The sequence below is a fragment of the Rhinatrema bivittatum genome, chromosome 17, assembly GCF_901001135.1.
Source record: "Rhinatrema bivittatum chromosome 17, aRhiBiv1.1, whole genome shotgun sequence".
NCBI lineage: Eukaryota > Metazoa > Chordata > Amphibia > Gymnophiona > Rhinatrematidae > Rhinatrema > Rhinatrema bivittatum.
Window position 1 is genome coordinate 23129983 of NC_042631.1, and position 25797 is coordinate 23155779.

The following is a 25797-nucleotide window of genomic DNA, read 5'->3' on the forward strand; positions in this document are numbered from 1 at the left end:
GCATTATTGTAATGATCAGAAACTTGTTAGAAATAGATTCCATCTATTAACTGTCATCTACTGTAGAAGCTTCCGCCTTCCTATTTAACCTCCCTCTGGGGGGGGGGGGAAACAACCAGAAAGCAAAAGGGTTATGAGGAGGTGAAATAATACTGACCAATCAGACAGTACTGTTCATTCGCAAATGAGAAGCTGTTCTGGAGTGACCAATGAGGACCCATCTTACATCCCGACCTCAGGCACCAGCAGCGAGAAGGCATTTGCTGTGCTGGCAGCATGCGTGGGGATTGGAGAGCTGCAGGTGTAATTTGTCCTCTGCTGGGTGTTTCTGCAGCTCCCTCCATCTTTTAAGCAAGGAGAAAGGGGAAAAAACACAAAAATGGCCTTGTCTGCTTTTCAGAAGGTGGCCGTGGTCTCTGGCCTCGTTCTCTGCGTTTCTCTGCTTCTCCCCAGGTCCTTCGTATCCAGAGGGAAGCCGTCTGGGCAGCAGGAGGGTAAGAACTGAGGGGGCACCTTCCTGCCATGCTTCCCTGAGATGTGACAGGCTTTGGTGGGCTCTGCTAGCGTTCTGTTTCCCTGCCTGGAGATGCATTCTCTATAGCTCTGTCTGTCTGGCCTGTCTGTTGTGTTTGTACTTAGGTGAAAGGGGGTTTATTTTATATCCGCCTTTTTTGGGTTGGGCTGCCTCGTCTTCTCTTTATCTTCGCCTACATCCAGGCTCTCTCTCCACGGCGTACAAAAGCCATTGAGAAGAAAGAGGATGGGGGCTCTTTGTGCTTACTGCAGGGACGCTCAGTGGTGTGCTGTTATCAATTAGATTTAATTTCAGGTTTTCAATCCACCTAAATGCAAGATACGTGCCTTCTGTAGGCTATCCAGTGATTCATGTTGTAAACACTATTGACTGTGATTACTGCAGTATGGGAGAATGAAGACCTGTGCCTGAAATCTGTGTTTTTTTAAATCATTTTTTTGAGACTGTAGTTTTCATAATGCAGATGAACCTTACATTAGATCAGGGTTCCCACTGTTGGGAATGCACATTTCAATATCGTTTAATCTGCCTTAATATCCTTAATCAACATTTTTAGTCAACAGACACTTGTTATGCATGTTAAAAAAAATATATTTTGAAAGCACCTTTTGCATGCAGAGATCCAAAAGTCTTCTGGGCAGGTCAGAAAACCAGTGAGACTGTTACTGTTTTGCTCCCTCTACAAATGAGATGGCATTTATTACAATTCTAAAACTAAGTTGTTAGCTGTTGTAACTAGTGAACCACCAACGGTGGTTCTCTCTCTGCCATAAAAGCAGTTTCCCCCCAAACTTCTCCAGCAATACTTCAACAGCTGTTCTGTTGGCTGTTTCAGGGACTCCGGGTCGATTTCCAACGGCGATGCACCAGAAGTTGGCGGAAGGCAGATCGTCGGGGCGGCATTATGCAAGGTCACACCTGGCAGAGGCCATGTCCAAGGCAAAACTGGGCAGCGGAGGAGGAGGAGGAGGCGGCGGCGGCAGCGGGGTCAGGCAGAATCTCGTAGGACAGATTATACCAATTTACGGATTTGGGATCTTTTTATACATATTGTACGTTCTTTTTAAGGTACGAATGATTGGGAAAAAAAAAATCTCTTGCAAACCTTAACCTCTCAGAATGAATAAGTGCTCAGCAGTTTGCACTAGTCCAAAAAGTGCTCAGCACTAGTCCAAACCGAGAAAAAGTAGGGATGGTGAGGTCTGTTGTAGTCTAGTCTTTGTATTTCTTACACTTTTTCTTTTTAATTTAATGAATAATGGCATGAAACCTCTTGCACCTAAGAAGGACACTTCATGCTTTGGGAGGCCTGGAATATTTTTGGGCAATAGCAGGAATTTTAAATAAACTTATATTTGAAAGATTTCTTCATATGGGTTTAGTGTAGGTATGATGAGGTTGAGTTGTATCAACGTGGGTGAGTTTACTTTTAATCTTACGTATTTTCGATTTATTTTTTATCACTGTTAATTTGTAAATCTCCTTGGGCATAATAGTGTGCAGGTGAGTAAGAAATTTTACTAAAATTGTCCCCTTTTACAAATATAGCATTTTATAGGCTTGTTATATGTTGTTACCGACAGCCAGGTACTGCGCAGTAAGGGGTAGATTTTAAAACATGCACGCGCACACCCATGTGCGCATGGTTCCTGGCGCACGCACATGGACGCGACGATTTTATAACACGCACAGCACCGGTGCGCGCGTGTTATAAAGCCCGTTGCCCGCGAGCAAACGCGTGCCGGATTTTAAAATCCGCGTGCACATGTGCGGGCGGTGAGCGTGGGGGTGAATTTTAGTAAATTATGCGCAACGATGCAATCGGGCCTTCCCTCATTCCCTTTCCCCTCTCCATCACCGGCCGGCTTCCGTCTGGCCCCGCCCAGACCACGCCTCCCAACCCATCCCTTTTTCGAGGCCCGGCGCTTGTGCACGTATCGGGACTTGCGCGCGTGGCCGGACCCTTTTGAAAATGCACACAGCACACGCAGGGCCCGGCCACACGCGCAAGACCCGATTTTTTTACATGCGCGGCCTTTTTAAAATTTGGCTTAATAACTTACAAAATCAACTGACCTATAAACTGATGTAGGCCAGCTATACGGAGACAGACCAGCACCTGCTTGAATTTCCTGTGCGCCTTTGGCCTGTTTCTCTCTGCTGATTGGACAACGTAGGAGGGAAACCACAGCAAGCTGGGGTATTTCAAGCTTAGCAGAATTAGATTTGGCAGGCATGTTGGTTTTTGTTTTTTTTTTTGGAACAAAGCCTTATATGGATGATTATTTAACAGTTTGTTATCGTGCAGCATCCAGTTGTTCACCAATAACTTAAGCAAAGCTTTCAAAACACCACTTTTTTAATGCGACACCGGCATTAACGCGTTTTCACTCCCTCACCTTATTTTGTGACCCCCCCTCAGTGGCCTAAAAGATATTCAACATCTTTGTACACTGGACTATTCTAAACTAAATTCTCACCAGCACGTGTTTAATAACCAGATACAGGTACACACAGACTCAGACCGTCCACAGAGCAGGGACGCTCTCTTATGCGTGTTTGTACAGCACTCAGTATGTCTCGTAGTGTAATAGTAACAATCGCTGCTTGTGTCACGTCAGGCCGGATCACCAAACCCTCAGGAAGGAAGTTATGCGCCACACATAGGGATGGATGTTAATAATTAAAAATCCGTTCCGAGTGGGAAGGATGACCGGGTAAATTCACAAGAGTGTTCAGCCTCACCCACCTGGCTAGTTGTGTGGCTGAGGATCTGGCTAGATCTATCTACTCAAAATTTGGGCAAGTAGAGTTAGACCTGCAGTTTGCATGGCCCAACATTGCACTGACCAGCTAAGGGCTTGATTCATCAAGGCATTTGCCCATAGGTGCAGAATGGGAGTGAATCAGGCCCCTCCAGGAATACCTCTGACCTGGCCCTTTTTCCTACAGTGGTTACAGTTTGAGCAGCTTGTGACTTTTACCGCACAAATTTAGCCAGTTAAAGGGGGGCCAAAGTTTTTAACAGGTAGGTTTACCTAGCTAAATCTTTATTTTAGCTAGGTAAATCTTTTCAATATCAACCCATTATTTTTCAACAAAATAAAGGGTCCTGTAATAAAAGTTTGGGCTTATGGTAACCTGTTCTCCGATTTATAAATTATCACTATCAATTTACAGAAAATGTTTTGTTTTTTTACTTTATCAACTGCTTGCATTTTTTTAAACAGACATGTGGCTGTATATAAATACATGACAAAATTGTGTGACAGTGGGAACAAATAGAAATGATATACACAATAAGACGCTAAGTTTTAGTGCATCACACAATAGTATATGCTAAAACACATAGCTACTTGCTCTTCAAAACCTAAAATAACTTTTTAAATATAATGTTGCTGTAATTTTGAGTCTCTTTCAAGTATCTCGTACCCAGATACTCGTAACCACTTCACCCCTAATACAGCTCAAAATTAAATAGAAAATGCATCAGCGGAGACCGCTACAACTTAGCCATATTTCTTAACTAGCTCGACTGAGGCTTTTCTTTAATTATTATAATTCATCCCAAGAAAATGTTTATCATCTTATAAGATTCAGACTCTTGGAAAATCTTATTTTTTTAAATATATTTTAGTAATGTGGTTATTGTGTTAACCCGCTTGAATATGTAGAAAATAAAAGGTAGATTTTAAGAGCCGCGTGCAGGCGCAAATGTGCACGTTTGCCAGCGTGCACACATGGCTGCGCCAATTTTATAACATGCACGCACTTATGCACGCATGTTATAAAATTGGCTAGCTGCATGTACATGCACACACGATTTTATTTTGACTCGCGCATGTGCGCACGGATTTTAGTAGGTATGCGCGGCGACGCAATAGGCCTATTTCCCAGTTCCCTCCCAGTTTGCCCAATAAAGGAGTGGACTTCCTAAACCCCCTATCTAACTTGTCTCCCTTTTACCCTACTAGCCTTGACCCATAAAGCCCTGCTGACTACCCTTTTTATTTTTATTTTTTTATTTCCCTACTTACACTGTCCATAGCAGAAGCAAATTACGTGGTTGAGGGATACAGACTCGCACTAGAGCACGTAAGTGACTTCATGGGTGCAGTTGCAGCCCGCCCACGTCCCACCCTTTTTTTGTCAAAGTTTTTTTATCCGTGTACGGGGAGATAGGCATGTGGATGTGGGCCTTTTAAAATCCACGCAGCCGAGTCATGCACGTATCTCCCGGTTTTGCCCCGTTTAGGGCTTTTAAAATTCGCCCTTAATTTACAACAAATAAGTTATAGCTGATACTTTTTTTTTTTTTGGGACTACATATATCTGTAGCTGGATTTCCAGATCAAAGCTCCTTTCTTCAGATCATGAATGGTGCAGAGCTCTCTAAAGCTGGTGGCAGACGTGTTGAGTTAGTCCATTTAAAAAGGTGATGCCTGCAGCTTGTTCATCGACCTCTATTTCTACATGGGGTTGGCCATTTTTCAAAAGCCATTTACCTGGATAAATACTGATTTTTACCAGGGCAAAAGGGCTGTCCCAAAATTGCCCATCCTTAACCCAGCTACAGGTACGAACGGGGTTCTGAAATGCCCGCACTTTCAGCCGCATTAAAAGGAGTCATTCAGAGAGCGCGTTGAGATTGGAGGAGGAAAGGAATCAGTGGCAAATTGCATTTTCATCTCTTAGCAGATTATTTGCCATTGAAAAAGTGCCTGCTTTGTTTTCAAAGTGAAAGTTTTCTTTGAAAACTGGTGCAAGGACCACGGGTGACAAGTATACGTGGCTTTGCAGGAATGCGAGAAGCATGAAAAGCTCCCCCTCTATACTTTAAAAAAATGGATAGAGTTGATCAAACATTTATTTCATGCTTTTAATCGGTCAACATAAATATTGCTTGAGGTTGACAGAGCACTTGTCAATTTAAAAAAACATCTGCATTAGCTTGGCCAAGGCAAGGCTTAGTCTTGTAAAATTAAAGAGGTCCATGATCCATTCAGCTTTTATGAAGTGATGACGCTGTAACTCATCATCGTGCCATTCAAAAATGTCAGAAGGCATTGCTCAAAAGGAGGATATGAATTGAAAGCTAGCAATAAAATGGGCATGTCATACTAGATATGCCGCTATAAATGAATGACTTGTATCATCAATTGCCTATCTGACTGTGGATTTCGCATACAGACTCAAAGAAACCATGTCAGGTTCTCCTATGATTTGTTTCTTAAAGAGGCTGAATTGATGAACTACCAGTCCTGGAGACTGCCAAACCAGTTGGGTTTCAGGTTATCAATAATGAATATGCATGGGAAAAATTGGCATGCATAGGAGACCCAGTGCATGAAAATCTAACTGTCCTGAAAACCAGACCAGTTAGGTGGGCCTCCGTGACAGGGTTTGGAAGCATTGAATTACAGCAGTGGTTCCCAACCCATTTCTCGGGACATACCTAGCTACACCTAGGATATCCGTACTGGATATACATGAGAGAGATATTCATGCACTGCCTCCATTGATTGCCATCTATCTTATGCATATTCAGTGTGGATATCCTGAAAACCTGACTGGCTGGGTGTGACCTAAGGACTGGGTTCAGAACCTCTGAGGCCCAAGATTTGAATAGAGCTTCAAGATCATATCCAAAATATTTTACTTAAACCTTTCATGTCTTCAGGGGTCTAATGTAGTATAATAATGTTTAATGCTGGAGCATTCAGGGGCGGATTGGCCTATCGGGGAATCGGGCATCTCCCGGTGGGCCGGTCACGCTAGTTACGTGGTCTGCCGAGCACGGACGTGACAGAGCCGCGCTCGGCAGACCACGTGGTATCTCCTGGGCGACGAATCCCTGGGCCGGTCTTCATCGGGAATCTGCTGCTGGGAGCATTTAATCCATTTTACTGTGTTCCATTCAAGTCTTGCAGTGCTAACATGACTGAATGTTGCGGATGGGAAGGCTGTGAGGGAAGTATGTGACTACCCATCTTTAAATTAAGTTAACAGAGCCATAAACATGACTTTTTCATGTGACCTAATGACTTGGCTATGTCATCCCTGGGATTGAGCAGTGCCGTTGTGTTATAAGAGTGCGCTGGGGATAGTTTAGGCCATGTTACTCTACTATGACATTTCTTATTTTTCTGCTGCTCCTGGGTTTGCTACCAGGAATATGCTAATGGTATTCTGCTATAATAGGTTAGAGGCTTAAGGTATTTGGTTCTTTCTGTAGCTTTTTATTTTCATTGTAGGTCTCAGGTCTGTTAACTTTCTACTCTTTCTTTTCTTTCATGCCATGTGCAATATTATAGTTGTTGCCTTTGGGGCTTCTGTAGTGGTACTGATGTAATACAAAAGTTGGTTTTTTTTTTTCAATTATCAGCTTTCTTCCAAGGGAAAAAACAATAAAGCTGAACGGAAAGGCTCCACACCTACAGCTGGGAACTTAAAGAGAAAAATAAGTAAGTACTGCTTAAAGAGCACAGAATGGGCCTGTTTGTTTCTCTGTCGGATCTTGCTGCCAGTCTAGGATGGGGCAGTGGCTGATAAGACAGTGATAGGAAAACATCAGACAAAAAAAAGGCCAGGAACGGAGCACTTAAAAATTGCCAAAAAACACCAGGACTCTCTTAATTCTAAGCAGAGTTGTTGGGACTATCCCAGAGCTCTCCATGAATATAATTAGATATACTGTCTACTCAAAGTTTTGTTTCTTCTTAATCATCTGTCCCAAAACCCCAAAACACATAACATTCTCTTACGGACCCTATGGTAGACTCACACAAAGTGTCCAGACCTCTTTAGGATTTAAAAATTTTGCCAGCCTCAGGGGTGAATTTTCAAAACATAAGGTGAATGTTAAAAGCCCGGTGCGTGCCAGCATTGGGAGATGCGAGCGAGCACGCACGTGGGACCATGCTTGTGCCCGGTGGATTTTACCTCCTGATGCGAGAATCTAGCTGCACGTACATGAACATACATGCATGTACAGTGGAGCGCACTGTAAGCCCGGGTTTGGATGCACATTTGACGCGCTAGCTTTACCCCTTTTACAGAAAGGGATAACAGTGCATCAAAAACGCGCAGCCACCCCCCCTGAAACTAATAGCGCCCGCAACATGCAAATGCATGTTGATGGCCCTATTAGTTATTCCCGCACGATACAGAAAGTAAAATGTGCAGCCAAGCCGCACATTTTACTTTCAGAAATTAACGCCTACCCAAAGGCAGGCGTTAATTTCAGCCAGCACCAGGGAATAGTGATATTAAGTCAGAGACCACAAAATTTTTAAAAAATTTAAAAAAAAAATTTTTAAATCGGCTGGTGACCCGCGGGTTGGAAGACAGACACTCAATTTATCCAGCGTCCGTTTTCCGAACCCGTGGCTGTCAGCGGGCTCGAGAACCGACGCTGGAAAAATTGAGCGTCGGCTGTCAAACCCGCTGACAGCCGCCGCTCCTGTCAAAAAGGAGGCGCTAGGGACGCGCTAGTGTCCCTAGCACCTCCTTTTACCACAGGCCCTAATTTGCATCTTCTTCCCCCCTGAATCACGCGCACAGGAGAGCGGGCACTTGCCCGCGACTTTTACTGAATCGGCCCGACAGTATGTTACATGTGTACACATGTAAGTCCTTTTAAAATTATCCTTTTTTGTTGCAGGATAGAGAGATGCATTTTTTTCTAAAACGTACATATATCATATGCATGAGTTATAAAATACTTGTGTAGATCAGTCATGGCCATGCACACGTTTCTTTGAAAGTTATCCTCTTAGTACTCCCACACAAGCTGGTGATAAATTTATTGCTTCCTTCTGAGCTTACAATATGGGTATATTAAGGGGCGCCATATTAAAAATATGGGTGCAGGTAGAGTGGCTGAATCGAAGTGGATTTTCGGCCAGCTAAACGAATGTGCGCACTTTCACAATGCATGCACTTGAAGTCACGTTAAAAAAGGGGTGTTAAGGGGGAACTTAGTCAGGGAGATAAGATGTCATGCACGTGCATTCATACAAACATAGAAATGATGGCAGAAAAGGACCAGTGGTCCATCCAGTCTGCCCAGCAAGCTTCCCATGGTAATATCTGCCATGCAGGTTACCGCCATGTATCAGTCAGTGCTGCTTGATGTGCTATGTTTATGGACTTGGCCATAGAAGCTGTCATGTTTTATTTTTTTCCTTAATGTCTGTGCATCAGTACCCCAGACTGTAAAACAGTCATGGCTTGTATTGGTGGTCTCTGAATCCAAATTTCTCGTTCCCTCTCCGCCCCCCCCCCCCCCTTCCCTTGATATTGCAATTGCATCAAAAGCATCAAGGCTTATTTAAGGGTAGTAATCCATGTCTTCTGTTAAGGGTTGTAACTGCTGCTCTGTTCAGGTTACTACCATGTTTATCAGTTTCCCATAGCATAAAAGTCGGGGCCCTCATGGGTTGCTTTCTAAATCCAATTCCCCTTTCCCCCTGCCGTTGAAGTAGACAGCAAATGTTGGCGTTGCATCAAAAGTATCAAGGGTAGTAACCGCCACACCAGCAAGTTACCCCCATGCACAGCTTTCTTCGTTTCCTTTAGGGCTTGGCCATAGAAGCAGTCCTGTGCTTTTCCCCTTATGTCTAAGTGCATATCAGTACCCCAAGATCCATTGAAGATGGGGGGCCCTCAATTGTCTTCTAAATTCAATTCCTCTTTTCCCCCGCCATTTATGTGGGGAGCAATGTTGCAGATGCATAAATGTACTTGGTGTAGTCTGTGCACTGAAATGTTCCTGGGTACCTGGGCAGGTAACAGTTTGATGCAAATGTACCCATCTGTGTTAAAAATAAAATAAAATACATCATAACCATTTTTCAGCTATTTCATTTTGGGAGAGATGGTCGAGGCTTTGGGTGTTCTTTTAACTTAATTTTGCCCATGGAGATAGTTCTCAGCAGGGTTGTTACGGGATTTCGTTAGTACTGATTTCTCTGAGATAAGGCTGCCAGTCTGGGATGGGAAGGGCATGTGATAACGGTGTTGGTAAAACAGTGCGAGATGGGCACAGCTTGTGACGAAATAAGTCAGGCTGAGGTTGTTACAGTAGATGGCAAGAGCCACAGAGGATGGCAAGGGCCAGTTTCCAGTCCTGTCACTTCCCCTTGGGATTTGTCTGTTTTTCAGCTGATTACGAGCTCAGCCAACTGCAAGACAAACTGAGGGAGACCGAGCAGGCCATGGAAAAAATCCTCAGTAGATTCGGGCCAAACTGTGAGAGGTAAGCTTTTATGAGGAAGACTTTCAAAACCAAACAAGGAGCATCTTTTTCTGACTGCCTAAACTGACATTTTTTTTTTTTAAGCATAATTTATTCCGATCCATAAAAGAAATTATCTTTCTTTTGCAGAAAGGAATCTTGCTTGTCAGTCTGCATTGTGCTCTTTGTATTCTAATTTTGTCCTTGTCACAATCTTTATATTCTCTTGCAGAGTCACTTTTTTTCTCCCTTCTTATTCACCGTACATTTAGTGCTAATTACAGATTAAAGTAATTAAATGGAAATGAATGCTTTCCATTTCAACATTTAAAAACCTACATTGTCTGAGCTAACATTAAAGTCAAATTAAGTCAACCCCTATCTTTTGTTTTGTTAACTTTGTTAAACAAAAGCTTCTCTGAACAGTAGGGTTTTTTTATTTTTTCAGAATTTTTTTTTGTTTTGTTTTCTGCATTTGAATAATGAGTTCCAATAGTCAGAGCGGTCAGAGCCTACCCCTCTCTCACAAGCTATTCCAGTGATCATAATTTATTCAGGGATCATGAAAACTAGGGTTATTTCATTTCTCTGAAACCTAAACCCTAATTTTTACCTGCGGAATACTTTTCTTTTTTTAATCAGCAATACTTCCCCCGTATTCATTGGAAGGAAGGGCATTTTACTATTGGCTTGGTGTTTTTCTTTTCAATATCAGTAGGAAAGAGGCCTTCTTATTTCAGGGAGAACATGGCATGCCATGATTAATATTTTCAGTTATCAACTTCATTATATTTATTTACTGTATGCTTAAACCACAGTCGCATCACCTCCCCTTCTCTTCCAAGAGGGAAAGTGGCTGGTTTCCTTATATTAACACATTTTCAAAAATTAGCCGCAAATGGTAAAAGAATCTGTGTGTGTGTTTCAGTATATTAACTGAATTTTCAGCGAGTCTGGGATTCATTCCTGGCTAACAAACTGATTCGTCTCTATGCCATGTTCCGTTCAGCACGGGGGATTCTCCGGTCCAGAACTATGGAATTCGTGCTAGAATCTAATTTTCTGCCATTCAGGATAAAAATATAAAAATATGGCTTTTCCCTGATGAATAAATAGGAGGAAGGATGTTTTTATTTGGACATATTTAATTTGTGATGAACTGGTGGGAGTGGGCTAAGTTTGTGTTTCTATGTTGTCTGATGAAAGATATGTTTGGAGAGTAGGTAAAATCTGACAGTGTGATGGTAGGAGATGGGGTAGAAGAGGGATGAAGGGATAGTCTGGATTTTTTTTTTAATTATTTTTTTTATTTTAATGTGTTAGGCATATTGTTATGATCTGGTTGTATACCACTTTGAGCCGGCTGATGTCTGCTATATAAATAACCAAAAATCAATTGCACCAAATATCTTCGAGGGATTTCTTCTATGTAATCTGATCCAAAACCAAATCACCTCAGAATAATTTTGAATTGTATTATGCTATTCCATATACTCGCCCCACTGATGAGTTATCGACTCTACAAACAATCTTTTTAATGACTCCGGAGTGCTCTAACCCCGCGAGTCAGCATTTCAAGACAAAGAAAAATTTTTTTTATGGAAAGAGGATATGTTTCATATATTAGAGTCACAAACCCCCATGGGTGAACTCGCTGTGTGCATAATCATCAACCCTCCTCCTCCATCCAATATTTTCATATGTCTATACCATGCACCAAATATGTCTTAACTCTGTGTATATACACTTTTCTTTTTTTTTTTGTTTCTGTAATTCATCAAAGAAACGTATAATTTCTTCAGGGTACAACAGTACTCCTCCACCATTCCATTAAAAAGATTGTTGTAGAGTCAATAACTCATTAGTGGGGTGAGTATATGGAATAGCATAATACAATTAAAAATTATTCTGAGGTGATTTGGTTTTGGATCAGATGCTATATCAATAATGCATAAAATATATCATATGGCATAAAGGGCTCCATTTTCAACACTGAGTGGCAAAGATAACCAGTTATCTTTGGGAGAATTTTCAGCTAAATTATACCAGCTAAATTTTCAGCCAAAAATATTTTCTAGGTCTAGCCAGTCAAAGTTTGTCCAGTTAGATTTAAGCCTGCAAATTCACTCACCTGGTTTTAGCCCCCTAAACTGAACTGGTTAGCACTGAAAATCATCATTACCCAGATAAATTGTAAACCCACCTAAGGAATGCTCCTGAAGCTGCTCACTTTTTTAAATCCCTACCTTTATGCACAGTGCACATTCAGTCGGTTAAATTTAGCTGGATAGAAGAGGACATTTTTAATCCATGAAGCTAATCCCTAAAGTTAGATGGTTAATACTTTTGAAAATTGACCCCAAAGTATATAAGGTAGCTTTTCTCAATTTAACAAGGACAATTTATCACTTTTTAATAAGCAATTGTCCACGGGCAATAGATACATTCTTCTGGAGTACCATTTTGATTGCTTCAGGGAGTTTACTAAAAGCTGGATTATGGGGAAATGATTTAAATGTGCAACAAACAGAAAATACGATAGCTTAGAAACATTTAAGAAAATTCCCGGTTGCATATACAGAGCAAACAAAAGTTAAAAGTAATTCATTGTTATTGCTAAACCTGAATCTTGTCCAGTCTTATGAAATCCATAAATAAATGTATTTATTTATAAGTATTTGATGTTCTGCTTTTCATAAAGATAGTCCCAAGGCAGGTTACATAAAATAGCAAGGCACTGAGTACATAAGTAATGGAAATCTACAGATATGAGGTAGATTACAAGTAAATAAATAAGAAGGAGGGTATATTAGGTAAGAATAAGGAAGTGGATGCACTGGGTATAGATTGCATATATAGTTAAGAAGGAAGTGAAACAGCAGCAGTGTGAGAGATGTTAGGAACCAGTTGGATAGAGGTAGCTTGCAAAGAGAGTGAACCTTGTGGGATTCATGGTCAAGAAGGCTTCCGGTGGCCAGATAATTTGGGATGAGTCTCTGCTGCAAAGTCTAGGGGAAGGTTCGGCTAAACAGTCAGGAACAGGCACTGTATTTCTTATGATACATATGCAAAATTATAAAACCATGCTGCAATGATTCACTCTGATTTTCAGTGATCCTGTACAGTAGGGATATGCATGTGAATAAAAATGTTTCAATTCATGGACTATATTTGTAAAATAAAGTAAAGTATTATATGAACCCACATTTAAAACAATCTGCTGGCTAAGGGGTTAGCTGACTATATAGACCTATTTGAAAATTTTCCATTGCACAAAAAAATGGACAATTCTGGAGGTGTGGTGAGATCAGAGGGAATATGCATGTATATGAAATGTTCAAGTAAATATGCATATTTTACAGCATGTATTCCATTTGAATAAATAGATGCTGCAATATACATGGATGCTTTTTTACTCATGTAAGTTGTAGCAAATTTCAAAGAGAACCCAGGTAGATGTATTCCTTTGATGACAGAGAAATCTTGAGTCAGGAGAGCATCAAATTCCAGTCATTCTCCCTTCTGAACACCCTGGAGGACATAGTTGATGAGGGTCTTAAAGCTCTAAGAAAATAGCTCCTTATTCTAAGAAAGAGAAATCATACTAACCACTGGTCAGTTTCAAGCCTCGGAATTCCAAATATGCTCTTTGGACAGAGTAACCATTGCATTGCTCAATCAGTGGTATGAGGACGCCTTTATGGTGCTAGACATAATAGCTCCATGGAAACCCCTGCCAAAACAGGTGCAAATGGCAGGTCCCTGGTTTATAGAGAACCTGCATTATTGGAAGATGGAGGTACAACGTTTAGTGCAAATTTGAGTGAAACAGCATACTCCAGTCACCAAGGCTGGTTGGCGAAAGATGGCCAACCACTATTATGTCACCATTACAAAAGTCAAAAAGGAAATTTTTCTCTGATCTGATTGCATCTGCAGGCTTTAATTTCAGAGAACTATTTGCTATTGTAAGTAGATTATTGGGAAAAGAGGAGGTCAAAGCAAATGACAGTCCATTAGTTCCAGATAGTGCAAGCTTTGCTGCTCATTTTTCTGAGAAAATTGCCAAGTTATGTTCAGATCTAAAGGAGTGAAGAAGTCTGGCAAACAAACATCAGTTTGGGGGACAATAAATAAAGTATCTCCTGTGTGAAGGCAGAATTTCAGTAGACTGAAACATTTAGAAAGCTGGATCAGTTTGAGCTTAGGCAGATACCAACTGAGTAAAGGGCTATCTATTACTTATTGGACCCTTGCCTATCTAGGGCACTACCAGATTCTGTACTTGTCTATATTTTGCAGATGGTTAGTGGTGCCTTGGCAGAGGACTTTATTTCTCTACATTTGCATAGTTTAGTACTTAAAAAACCTATACTTCATGTCTCAAATTCTATCAACTATCACTCAATGGCCAGCATTCCATTTTTAGCAAAGATGTTGGAGGCAACAGTAACCATTCAGTTGACATCCTATTTAGAGGAGAATGAGAAGCTGGATCCATTTCAGCAGGAATTTTGGACTAGCCACCACCAAAGGATAAGATACAATTATTAATTTTTAAGCTGATACAGATAGGAATAGATATGACTTATCACACCCACCAATTAGTATTGTTTACGAAACTATGTTACCGCAACTTAATGGCACCTGTTTAGTTGATATAATTTAATACAGTTAGTAATATCAATTTATGTGCCTTATTGTAAACCATTGTGATGGTATCTAGCTTAACGACGGTATAGAAAAGATTTTAAATAAACAAATAAATAAATAGTCATAGTACTGTAACCATATTGGTTTCAGTAAACAATGACATTTTGTGTAACATGGATAGAGGGGAGGAGCTCCTGTTAGTATTATTTCATCTGGTGCAAGTATGTTGTTTTACAAAAGCTGGTGCTACAGTGTATTGCATACTTTCTAGTGGAATGATCTTCTCCGCTATGTTTTAAAGGGGTATCTTCTGACATTTCAACAAATAGGTGTGTGGTTCCTCAGAGGTCACCCTCTCACCTTTTGTTATTTAATACCATTATGAAGCTATTAGGAACATTGCTCAGTTTGCTTGGCCTATGAAGCTATTTCTATGCGGATGTCATCAACTCATTGTGCCTATGAAGAAGGGTTATGTTACATTGTTTAAGTTTAGCAGCAATCTAGTTACCATTGCCCATAGGCTTTTGCGGAATAAATTAGTCTTAAAATCTAAAACTAAGATCCTTAGAATAGAGCACACTGGTCTAGATATCACCCTATTATCCCTTATAGTTGAGTTGGAATGATCTAAGTATTTTTCTAAAGTCAAAGTTCTGTTTTGAAACTCAGATTTCTAGAGTAATTAGGTCAGCTTTTTTGAAATTGCAGATTGTTAGTAAGTTTTTCTGTTTCCGGGTCCTGAAGTATTTTAAAATGGTGATCCATCTGTTTGGTTGTGTCCATACTGAACTACTGTAATGGCTTATGGTGTGGGCTTCCCACAGCAGTCCACACACAGGCTACATGTGATCCAAAATGCAACTGCAAAGATAGTGTTGGAGTGTCCTAGACAACCTTCTTCTGTGGCTATGTTTAGTTCATTGCATTGACTTCTGATTGTTTCCTGAGCCCAGTTTCTCATATTTGGAGTGATGAAGGGCAATGAATTTGACTGGTACTGCCCTGCATGTAGACTGCGATACAGTCAAGGGGGCCTTATTCTGAGTACCCTCCTTTAGGAAGGTACAGGATGCCCAAATCAGAGCAAGAGCATTTTCCATAGTGGCTCCTATACTGTGGCATGAGCTTCCCCTTGAGATTAGATGAGAAACGAATTACTTTGCATTCCGAAAAAAGGTGAAGACTTTGCTTTTTCCTGAGACTGAGACAGCTCTGGGATTACCTTGGATTTTTGTGCCTTATTTGTTCTGGTTTATATATTATTTTAATGGGGGATTTTGCTGATTTCTTTGTTGGCTGTTTTTATTACACACTTGTTGCTGTTTTCATTACTCGTTATACACTGCTTTGGACAGTCCTTCAAGACTAGGAAGGCAGTGTAGAAGAATTTTAAATAAGTTAATGACAAACATAAGGCAATCAAGAACATCACCAGGTGACCCATTCACTGAATCTATTCCCACTGCATCCATTTCATTCAGGCCAAACCAGAGCACCTGTCGCACAGAGACACACATGCTAGAGATGGAAAGGGGCATCCAAGCTTTGATGGGAATTGGGAAAAGGCTTAACTCCTCACAACCCTTCTAGTTCCCTTCTGTGAGAGACTTTCTGCTCAACTGCAGCAACCTTGTCTGAGGATATTTTTTGACATCCTGACTTCTCTGCTGTCGCACGTTATCTTGCAGATTGTTGGCACTATCTAAGACGACCCTGCAGAGCTCTCCGTGTTCTCTTTACCTCTTCCTCTCTTTTCTACAGCTCTCTTGTTTTCTCTATGCCAGATCATCTCCATCTTGAAATACACAATAATGTGTGAGTTTGAAAGTTAACACCTAGTCTGAAGTGGAAGTTAAATCTTAGATTTTAGGGGGTGCGCTTTGTGTTGCATGGAGGAGAGCTTACAATACTATTTACTGTGTGTCGGCTAAAGCTGTTTATTGTGAACTTGGGCAAGTCACTTCACCCTCCATTGCCTCAGGTAAGAAAGGTTGTAAGCCCTCTGGGGACAGATAAATAACTAAGGCACCTGAATGTAATCCGCTTTGAATGGCTGACCCGTCACGAAAGGCAGAATATAAATAAAACATTAAATTAAAATAAAAAGTCTGAAGTATGCACTCATTTTGATGCATACCTGCTGTCAAGGCATGTTTGTCCATGTGCATACTAAGCTTTAGTGCATAGGCCTAGATAAGCTGCGGTGTGTTGTAATGGGGACTGCAGGTGCTTTGAAAGGAGCTTATGGTCTTTCTGTAAGTATTGTAAGAAGGAACTGAGAATTGAAAGCATGGTAAATGAATATGGTGGACATTCATTCAAGACCCAGCCTCTCCCAAAGATCGAAAATTAAATAAACTGATTAAAACCCCCATCATAGAAAGAGCAGTGGATACATGGAACTGCTTCCGAATGGAGGTGGTAGAGGCGAAACTGGTATCAGAGATCAACGCAGATGAAGTGAACATAAAATGGTAGCTCAAATAAAGTTTTTCGTACTGCAACAGGAAGGGGGCCTTGTAGTCTTTAGATGCTGTCACAATCTGCTTCTCTGCTTAGAACGTTCTGGGATGTGGGATTGTTAGCCATCTTTATGTTGTGTCATCCTTTTGATCAGGACTGAGCCAGTAAGTACAGATCAAGAACAGAAATTACTGAAACAGCTGAAGGAAATTACAAGAGTCATGAAGGAGGGTAAACTCTCTGACGGGGTCTCCCCTGAGAAGGAAGCAGAGGAAGCTCCATTCATGCAGGACTGGGAAGGTAAACGCGTATTACCTCTTGCTGATAAATGAGGACGTTTTCTTATGTTAAACAAAATTTGATAAAACACTAACAGCATAATTTTGTTGATGTATTACAAGGAAGAAAAGAGAAGTAATATTGCCACTAACAGTGACCCCCATCAATGAGTATTGTTTTCTGTTCTGGAAGCCGTGCCTTCATAAAGACATGGATAGGATGGAAGCAGTTAGAGAAGGGCTACTAAAATGGTACAGGACCTGCAGCACACACTCTCTGCACAGAGAGGATTAAAGAAGTCAGAATGTACCTCCTGGAAGAGAGAAAGACTGATGTGATATAGACATTCAAATATTTAGGAGACTTCAATAAAGTAGAATGAGGCGTTTCCATTAGAAAAAGAAAATTCAAGGGCAAGGGGACATGATGCGGAGTCAGGCGGAGAGAGGCTCAGAAGAAACATGAGGAAATAATTCATTACTGAGAGGGGTTAGATCCCTGGAGTATCTTACCAGCAGAGGTAATGGTAAAGCAAAACCATGGCACAATTTAAACACGCTTGGGACAGCTATAGGGAAAGCCGTAGGTGAAGAAATTGAGTTGTGGGAGGCCAGGGGGAGCAGGTGTGGGCATTGGATGAATTATGGAAATCACATGGAACCGCAGAGTTAGGCCCTCAGGAGACAAATCCAGCTTGCTCAGAATGGTGGCACTGCTGCATTGCATCCAGCTCCCAAGAGGCGGCAGCACGGTCAGCCAATATGAAATGGCAGCAAGGCTTTCGGGGAGAGCATGGATGCCACGCTGATTTGGCTGGAGGAAGAGTATCTTGCAGGCAGTCAGACTTGTATGGTTGACAGCTGAGAGATAGTGTTAGGATGGTGTGTGGGTATGCGGGGAAAGGGTAAGAAAGAAAGATGGCTAGAATAGTAAAGGCGGTCAAGCTTGTATAGCTACGAACTGAGAGAAAGCCCTCAATTTTGTAGTGTAGGCAGGGGCAACTGAACACACTGGGTGAGCCAAATGGTCCTTACCTGCCAGCATCTACTTTGTTGTTATGTAATTTGGAAAGTAACATTTGTCACAACTGAGGAGCTATCAGGTAATCCATTTTTTGGGGCGTCTTCCCTGTGCCTTGTGCTCTGAGCATGCAATTACTTGAACGTAACTATCCCTCTGATCACATTTTGTCCTGCAATACTAATGACCAAACCAAAAGGAGAAGCACTTGGAGGAAATCCACAGCAAATGCTAGCTCCAAAACTGCTTAAAACATCTAAAACAAACAAATGTGCAACTCATATATACTGCACATAAATATTAAAAATCCAAACAAAACTAACCAGAGGGAAACATCTCCTAATATAAAATCTATCAAGCAATGCTCTCAAAGACAAAACAATTGTAGAATCAAGGCCAGATACAATGTTTGAATGCAGTTTTCAAGGTTACAGCTATTGACTGGGTAGCAGCATTCCATGTTGTATTATAAGTACCAGTAGCATTCCCTTGCTTTGAGCTTGCTAGCTCTTGAATGACTCTTCTTGAGTGAAGGAGAAAGTAAAAGCCTTGTTGAGGATGGTATGTACCAGGGCTAGGGGTTTAGAGGGGAGACCACACCCTTCTACTGTCCCATTGTAGCTATGTCTTAGACCTTGACATCCTCCATATCATCAACGTCCCATGTTTACCCATTTTTAATGAGTGCCTTGTATATGTAGGTGGGGAAGGCATGGACAGACAGTTGGAGTCCTATAATGGCTTATTGTAGAGGCTGTGCAGAGTGTGGTATGCCACAAAGAACTAAAGTCCATTATTATTCTTTCTAAACATTATAGAAATATTATATAATTCTATTTTCAATTACTTTATTAAGGTGAACAATATTTTTAATTATATTGCTGTCACTTTCAACTTCCTTAAATATCTAAAATCTTGTTTAAATTATAAGGATGTATATTTGATAAATTCTATTGTAATGTTTTAATTTTGTCTCTTAATTATGGATCTTTTTTTTTTTTTTTTTTTTTTTTTAAAGGTTATCCAGAAGAAACCTACCCCATCTATGAAAATTCCGACTGCTGCAAAGCCAGACGTGACACAGTCCTCATTGACTGCTCTGAGATAAATCGACCGTCCGCAGAGGAATTAGCAGAAAGGATGGAAGTTTTAGAAGATGAGGATAATTTATGCAATGAAACATCAGCAGGGAATCTAAGTGAAGTTAATGAGAGCCTCATGGACGTGAAGGATAGGTATAGCACTTTCAGTGACCAGACTAAGGTCCTTCTGCGGAGTCAGAGTATTAACAAGTGCCACTGTTGTGGCCATGAAGATGATGATCCAGCTGTCCAAGCTGAGAATGCTGGCTTCAGTTCAGACGGCTGCAGTGACCAAGATGACCATTTCAATGATGAATTCTACTGGGATTCCAAAGATGAAAACGAAACAAGAAAAAGCAAAGCTACCAAAAGACATGAACTGGGCACATTACGAAAGCGCAGCACAAAAGATCCAAAATGAATTTTTGAATTAGTTTACATGAAATTATACAGATGTAGAAAAAAACATCTGGATCTAACAACGAAATAGAACTGGATAAAAAATAAAGGCCAAACAAGCATAAACAAATAAAGATATCAACATATTTAAGTCCAAAACAAAGAACACGCATTAAAAAAAAAGGAATAGGAAATCTTCTTGTATTCATTATAGCAATTTCTGTATGCTAACCTTAATATAAAAAAAAAAAAAAATAGAAAAACAGAAAACGTTTGCTGAGGAGTAGACCTTTTGATTTAACTGTAGTCGAAATCCTCAAACTTCTCAAAGGCTATATATGATCTAGAAGTGGCCAGAAATTGATCTAAGTATTCTGGTTCAAAGAAAATATTTACCGTAGCTCTCTAACTCCTGGGAATCCTGGGTTGGGCTCTGCATGGGTTCTGCTCATAGAAGGGAAGCTGGAGCTCCAAGACCCTAAGTGGGTCATGATAATTAAAGTCTGTGTTAGCAATATGTATCCAAGTCAGAGTTCTTCAAAGCAGTTTCTTCAAAGGGATTTTACTCTGAAATTAATTTCACAATTGTTATTTGACAATACACTCAAATGCAGGTATTAACAGCCATGGTTTCAATGAATAGATGATCCTGAAGCAAACATTTTTTTGGTGCAGACATCAAACCCACATATCCCACGTCAATTCAGACAGCAAGGTAAGCTCCAAAAGTTAATACAAAGGGAGGGTGTGGAGAATTCCTGCCATCTTGGCCTCATTTAAAAGGTTACATTAAAGACTGTTCCCATTTCCAAATGCAAACCATTCTTTATTTTCCAAACCACAATCTTAATTCCAAAGGATGTCACAACAATGAATTTACATTATACTTCTTTCAGATAACGTATCCAGTGGGTGCTTGTGAAGCACAGAGGTATTTTGTAATGTCTAAATAAATATTCAGGATGTATGTTGATTAAGCTCTTTCACTGCCTCTTGCCAGAGAGGCAAATTCAAGGCAACTGATTGTGTATTAGGACATTTACCACTTTCTTAGCATTCCAGGCAAATCCTGGAAAGTAATCCTTTCTCCTCTCTCCAACCAGTGGCAACCCTCTGCATGTTTGTGGTATTATCAAAATGAAATTGGAAAAAAAAAAACCCCTTTCATTTTGGTTTTTCTCATTTTAGAGCATGCTAAATGGTTTTAACATGCACCGAACCTTAAAAAATCTCCCCTCTCCCCAACAAAATGAAAACAAGTTCTTTGCACATCCCTAATGTGGTCCATATTCAAAATGTTTACCCAATTTATATGGTCATTCATCAAATCAGGTTAAAGTACGATAAAAGGGGTCTAACACACAACAAACATGTGATCTTTATCCCGTTGCACATTTGTATGCAAATTTGATGAGTATGCAAAAGTTAGCTTTTCATGCAAATGAGGGACTCCTACCACTTGTCACAAAAATTTATCGCACACTAACGCAGGGATTTAATGTCAGAAATAACACCTATTTTGTGCATTAGAGTGGAAAAATCATTTTTATCGCAGGAAAGGCACCGTTATCACAGATTCGGCTACAATGGCAGCTAATATCGGTAGCGCTAAAACGAAGGCTTTTCTCAGATACCTACACAGACATGCTGGCTCAAAAAAAATACCTTCTCTTACCTGCCCTTTCTAAATCTTTACATGAGGGGGAAGCTTAATAGTAGTGGGAAACTGGCTGCCTCATTGGCCCATTTATATGTTGGAAGCGGGATTTGTGCGCACATCTCAAATAGGGTGCACATGTAGGCATTTTCAGCCTATTTGATACCATACATGCATATATGCTTTGTAACATGCAAAATGACAGTTTTATTTTCATTTTATCCCCCTTCACAAGGAAGATCCTAAATTTAGCACTTCAGGAATTTTCGCTTTTTTCTTTCTGGTTCATGTCATCAACGGTTGAACATAGAGAGTTAAAAATCTTTTTCTGTGTAAAACACTTTTTCAAAACCAGCTCTCTATCGACTGAAGTGGAAGTTCAACCACCAGAGTAGATTTAGAAGGTGGCCCAATGGATAGAATCTGTGATAAGCTAGAAAGATCTCAACTTGTAGAAGAAATTTCCAACCTGCCCATATCGTGATTGCTACTCTCTCTACTACTCATACTCAATCTTATTTTAGCCACATCATAAAAAGCTTTTGTAAGAGTTGGTAATGAGCTTTCATGTATTTTTTTTTTTAAGAAAACCATCAAGAATCGGTGAAATAGTTCTCCTGGGCCAGTGGCGTCTAATTTAGAAAAATTAATCAGTCTGATATTTCTATTCTTAATTTGGTGTCACATTATCTTTTCACAAGGTAGCTCAGATTTCTTGCAAATTCACCACTTTAGTCCCCCGGTCTGATACTCTCTTAGTGAAAGTTTGAACATGAGACTGTTGAATAGAGAGCCTAGAGCCTTAAATGTAGCTTAGTTGCCTGACAGTTTTAAGCCACTTACCAATATATCTTCTAAACCAGCAACTGCAAACCATAGGCTAAGAAGTGAAACATCTTTAGGCCTCACTCCTCCAGAACCTGCCAATAATGAAACACTCATGGTACCTTCAGCCACAGAAACAGAAGAAAAGGAGTCAGAGCAGAAGAACCTTCATCATCTCAACCTGTAGAGCCTTCTCAATGAAAGGAAACCCTACCTGCCTAGGATTTCTTCTCTGTACCAGGAGGATCATCCTCAGGCAGCTGCAAGGAGCTTAGTTTGACTACCAAGTTCCCAGGGCCTTCCTCTGCATTGTCTCCTGTTATCAGTTTGTAAAGAGAATTAATTAAAACCGTGGTAGCAAAGCCACTTATAAGACTTACAAGTAAAACCAAATAATTCTTGGAGCCTAGAAAGTCTCCCAAATAGACTAATATTTTATTATAACTACTACAGTTGCAATACCAACCAAGTTATAGCATCTATACAAAAATTAGATGTTTGGATACAGTGTGCAAACAAAGTTTCTGCTATTTATTGTTGCAAGAGTTATTGACAGTTTGGCCAACACTGCTTTGTGTAGATCAGATGGGGCCCAAAACTTGTTTCATGATAACAACGATCCCAAGGTTCCTTTGTCTAGTCTCAATTCTTATACCATTCTGGCAGCCATGAGTGATGTTCTCCCCGACAATCAGGTTGCATGCACTGTGGACAGAATAACTGACTTTCCACACAGATATTGTTGATAATTGCTCTATCACTGGTAGCAGCGGTTTTTTGCAGGATAGAGTCACAAGTTTCCAAACTGTTTAGCAGTTAGCATGAGCCTTGTCTTTGGCCTTTAGAATTAAACATGGAACCTTGCCTCGTGTATTAGGTATAAAATGTAATGCAGCAGACACAAACCCAACTGCAACACTGTTCTAGCCGGAAAACAGTTTTGGGGGGGGGGGGGGGGGGGAGGGGATTCCTGCTTTTTCCTGCCTCTCGGAAGAAACTCCAGATCCCCCAGTTGGCTTCTCTATTGCTGTCAGGAACATGATGGGGTCCTCCATCACTGTAAACCTGAGGACGTTTGTTGAGGGCAACAATTCCGAAATCAGGGTCTATACAAGCTCCAAAAGATGAATAGGGGTGTGTTGAAAGCATTCATCGGACACACACTGCCAGTCAATGCAAACTAAAAGGTTATCCATCAGCCCAAAGGATAGGAGAGTCACCTCAAGATAGGGCAGTTTTTTTCTCATATATTTGCCCATTAAACTGCCTCAGGAAAAAAAAACCACACAGGAAACAGGATAGGTCAATAACAGCCAGCTAGAGCCTAGGCTTCAGCAGTCATCTTGCTCCCTCCAGAATGAATTTTCAGTGTAGATAAGAAAGTACCAGGTCTATAAACCCAGAGATTTAAACTCTTCTTTCAGTATACAACCTTCTGTTTTGTTTTGTTTTTTCATTTTCATTCTATTTTCTCTTATGCTTTTTTGGTCGCTATTCACAATGCCCCTGTTCAAATTGTTGTCTGATGTGCCAGTGTAAATAGTTCATAGCTAACCCTGTTGCAGATTAAGGTCAGGAATGTACTATGGTTCATGTGTTCACTTTGGACCTTCATGCTTGCTTTGAATATTAGTCATCAAATTATTTTACTGGTTGGTACTTTTTGAGTTATGGACATCAAGGCATCTATTGCTGTGAAGAATGTCTCTATTGACTGACATTGTCCAGATTACTATTGCTGGGAATGGAATGATTTTATGTCCCCATTGCCCCAGTTTGCTCTATTTTTGATTCCCCACCCCCAACACGGCTTCACTGAAATGCATCCTTTGAGATACACAATTATTGTCACTCTGTGGTCAACTGGCCATTTCTTACCCCTTCTCCCCTTTCTTGGGATGGAGTGCAGCACCTCCATGGTGTACCCAATGGCGATCGACACATTTTTTATGTTGCCTTTGAATTTCCTTGGGTATCTTCCAACAGGACAGTATATTGCATTGCATCACTGCTTGAAGACGGACCAGGCATACTGCCACATTAAGAGGTGCATGGTAACAGACATTGCTTAACTTTGCTTATTTTTTTTGTCCATTGTTTTCATAAAATTGTTCACTTTTTTTTCGTCACTGAAGTTGAGTGTCTATAGTGGGTTTGCAAATGGATATTTGAATAAAAAAAAATAGTATCAAAATATTAGCCCTAGAATCTACTGCCTTACATTGACATTTGAAATTTTGCATTCTCCAATTTTGTTTTTTCTTAAAAAAAAAAGAAAAAGAAAAAGAAAAGTTCTGTTTTAGCCAGCTGTGTTAGGAAAAACTAAGTTTCAGGCTAGAAAAAAAGCTGCATGAACACTTCAGTTTTGGTTCCTAGCCATCATCTCCTAAATGAATACTACCTGTTGGAGATCACTGGAAACAAAATTGAAACTTTGGCGTTTTAGAGCTTGCTGGCCATCCAAAAAGTTTAACTTCGAGTTAAGTCATTCCTCACAACATCATATATATATATCAATTACTTTTTGATAATTATGATATTTATAATGTATTGAAAATGTAAGAGGCAGGGATAACACCAGATCAATAAGGAACTCAAAGTGATGGCAAAGTCAGAATTTGCATCATGTGGCTTGAAGAACTGAAATTACAGGGCCCAGAAGCAAGGCCATTTTTTTAAATTAAAGGTAAACACCATGAAATCTTACTAAATTTTGGAAGTCCCTCATTATAAAAAATGAATATGACAGCCAACAAGTTATTTTAGCAAAATCTGCCTGCTGTAATAAATATTGCACAAAATTGACTTTGGAGATCAAGACTTCTGATTATTATAACAAATGGCTGTTAGAAAGGGTCTTACAGAGACAAACTACTGTTTGTGTAAAGAAAATAGTGGGAAGAAATGGTATAGAGAGTTGTTTATTTCTGGGCAGGTGATTTTTATGTTCTTTCTGTCTGGGTACTTAACTTGAAACCATGTGGTGAGGTCCCAGGTTATGTCTTCATTGTACTATCATCCCGTTTTAAGAGAGCTCATGATGCTGCCAATTTATGACTTAGAAATAACGGGGCTGATTTTCAAAGCCCTACACGCGTAAATCCGGGGTGATTACACGCTCCGGGACTATTGATCTGGTGTTATCCCTGCCTCTTACATTTTCAATACATTATAAATATCATAATTATCAAAAAGTAATTGATATATATATATATATATATATATGATGTTGTGAGGAATAGCGGGATTAAAATCCTCTGCCTTGTTGTGGGGGAAGCGAGCGAGAGTGAAGGAGGGGGTCGTTGCCCTCCCCGAGCCCTACCAGGTGCCGAGGATCCCGTGGAATCATCTGCCGGCAGGAAGTGCTGGGGGCGCGGCTGAGTGACGTCAGCAAGGGCGTCCCTCCACCGACGATAAGAGCAGCGGTGCTGAGAGCATATACCGGGGAAGCGAGCGAGAGTGAAGGAGGGGGTCGTTGCCCTCCCCGAGCCCTACCAGGTGCCGAGGATCCCGTGGAATCATCTGCCGGCAGGAAGTGCTGGGGGCGCGGCTGAGTGACGTCAGCAAGGGCGTCCCTCCACCGACGATAAGAACAGCGGAAGTGCGGCGCATCATCGCCGCCGGCGCGCCTCCTAAGCCGCGC

At 40.7% G+C, this 25797-nt stretch overlaps 1 protein-coding gene across 1 annotated transcript; it reads left to right on the forward strand.

The window, feature by feature from the left end:
• The first annotated feature begins 236 nt into the window (after positions 1-236).
• RIC3 (RIC3 acetylcholine receptor chaperone) lies at positions 237-20645 on the forward strand. Its single transcript, XM_029583166.1, has 6 exons — positions 237-494; positions 1371-1603; positions 6921-6999; positions 9701-9794; positions 17047-17192; positions 19210-20645. Exons 1-6 carry the CDS (start codon positions 380-382, stop codon positions 19692-19694), a joined length of 1152 nt encoding a protein of 383 aa, XP_029439026.1. The 5' UTR covers positions 237-379; the 3' UTR covers positions 19695-20645.
• Positions 20646-25797: the final 5152 nt, after the last annotated feature.

Coding starts and splice junctions, on each gene's coding strand:
- RIC3 (XM_029583166.1), top strand. CDS start 380: ATGGCCTTGTCTGCTTTTCAGAAGGTGGCCGTGGTCTCTGGCCTCGTT. Junction 495..1,370: donor GCCGTCTGGGCAGCAGGAGG/GTAAGAACTGAG, acceptor TGGCTGTTTCAG/GGACTCCGGGTCGATTTCCA. Junction 7,000..9,700: donor GAACTTAAAGAGAAAAATAA/GTAAGTACTGCT, acceptor TCTGTTTTTCAG/CTGATTACGAGCTCAGCCAA.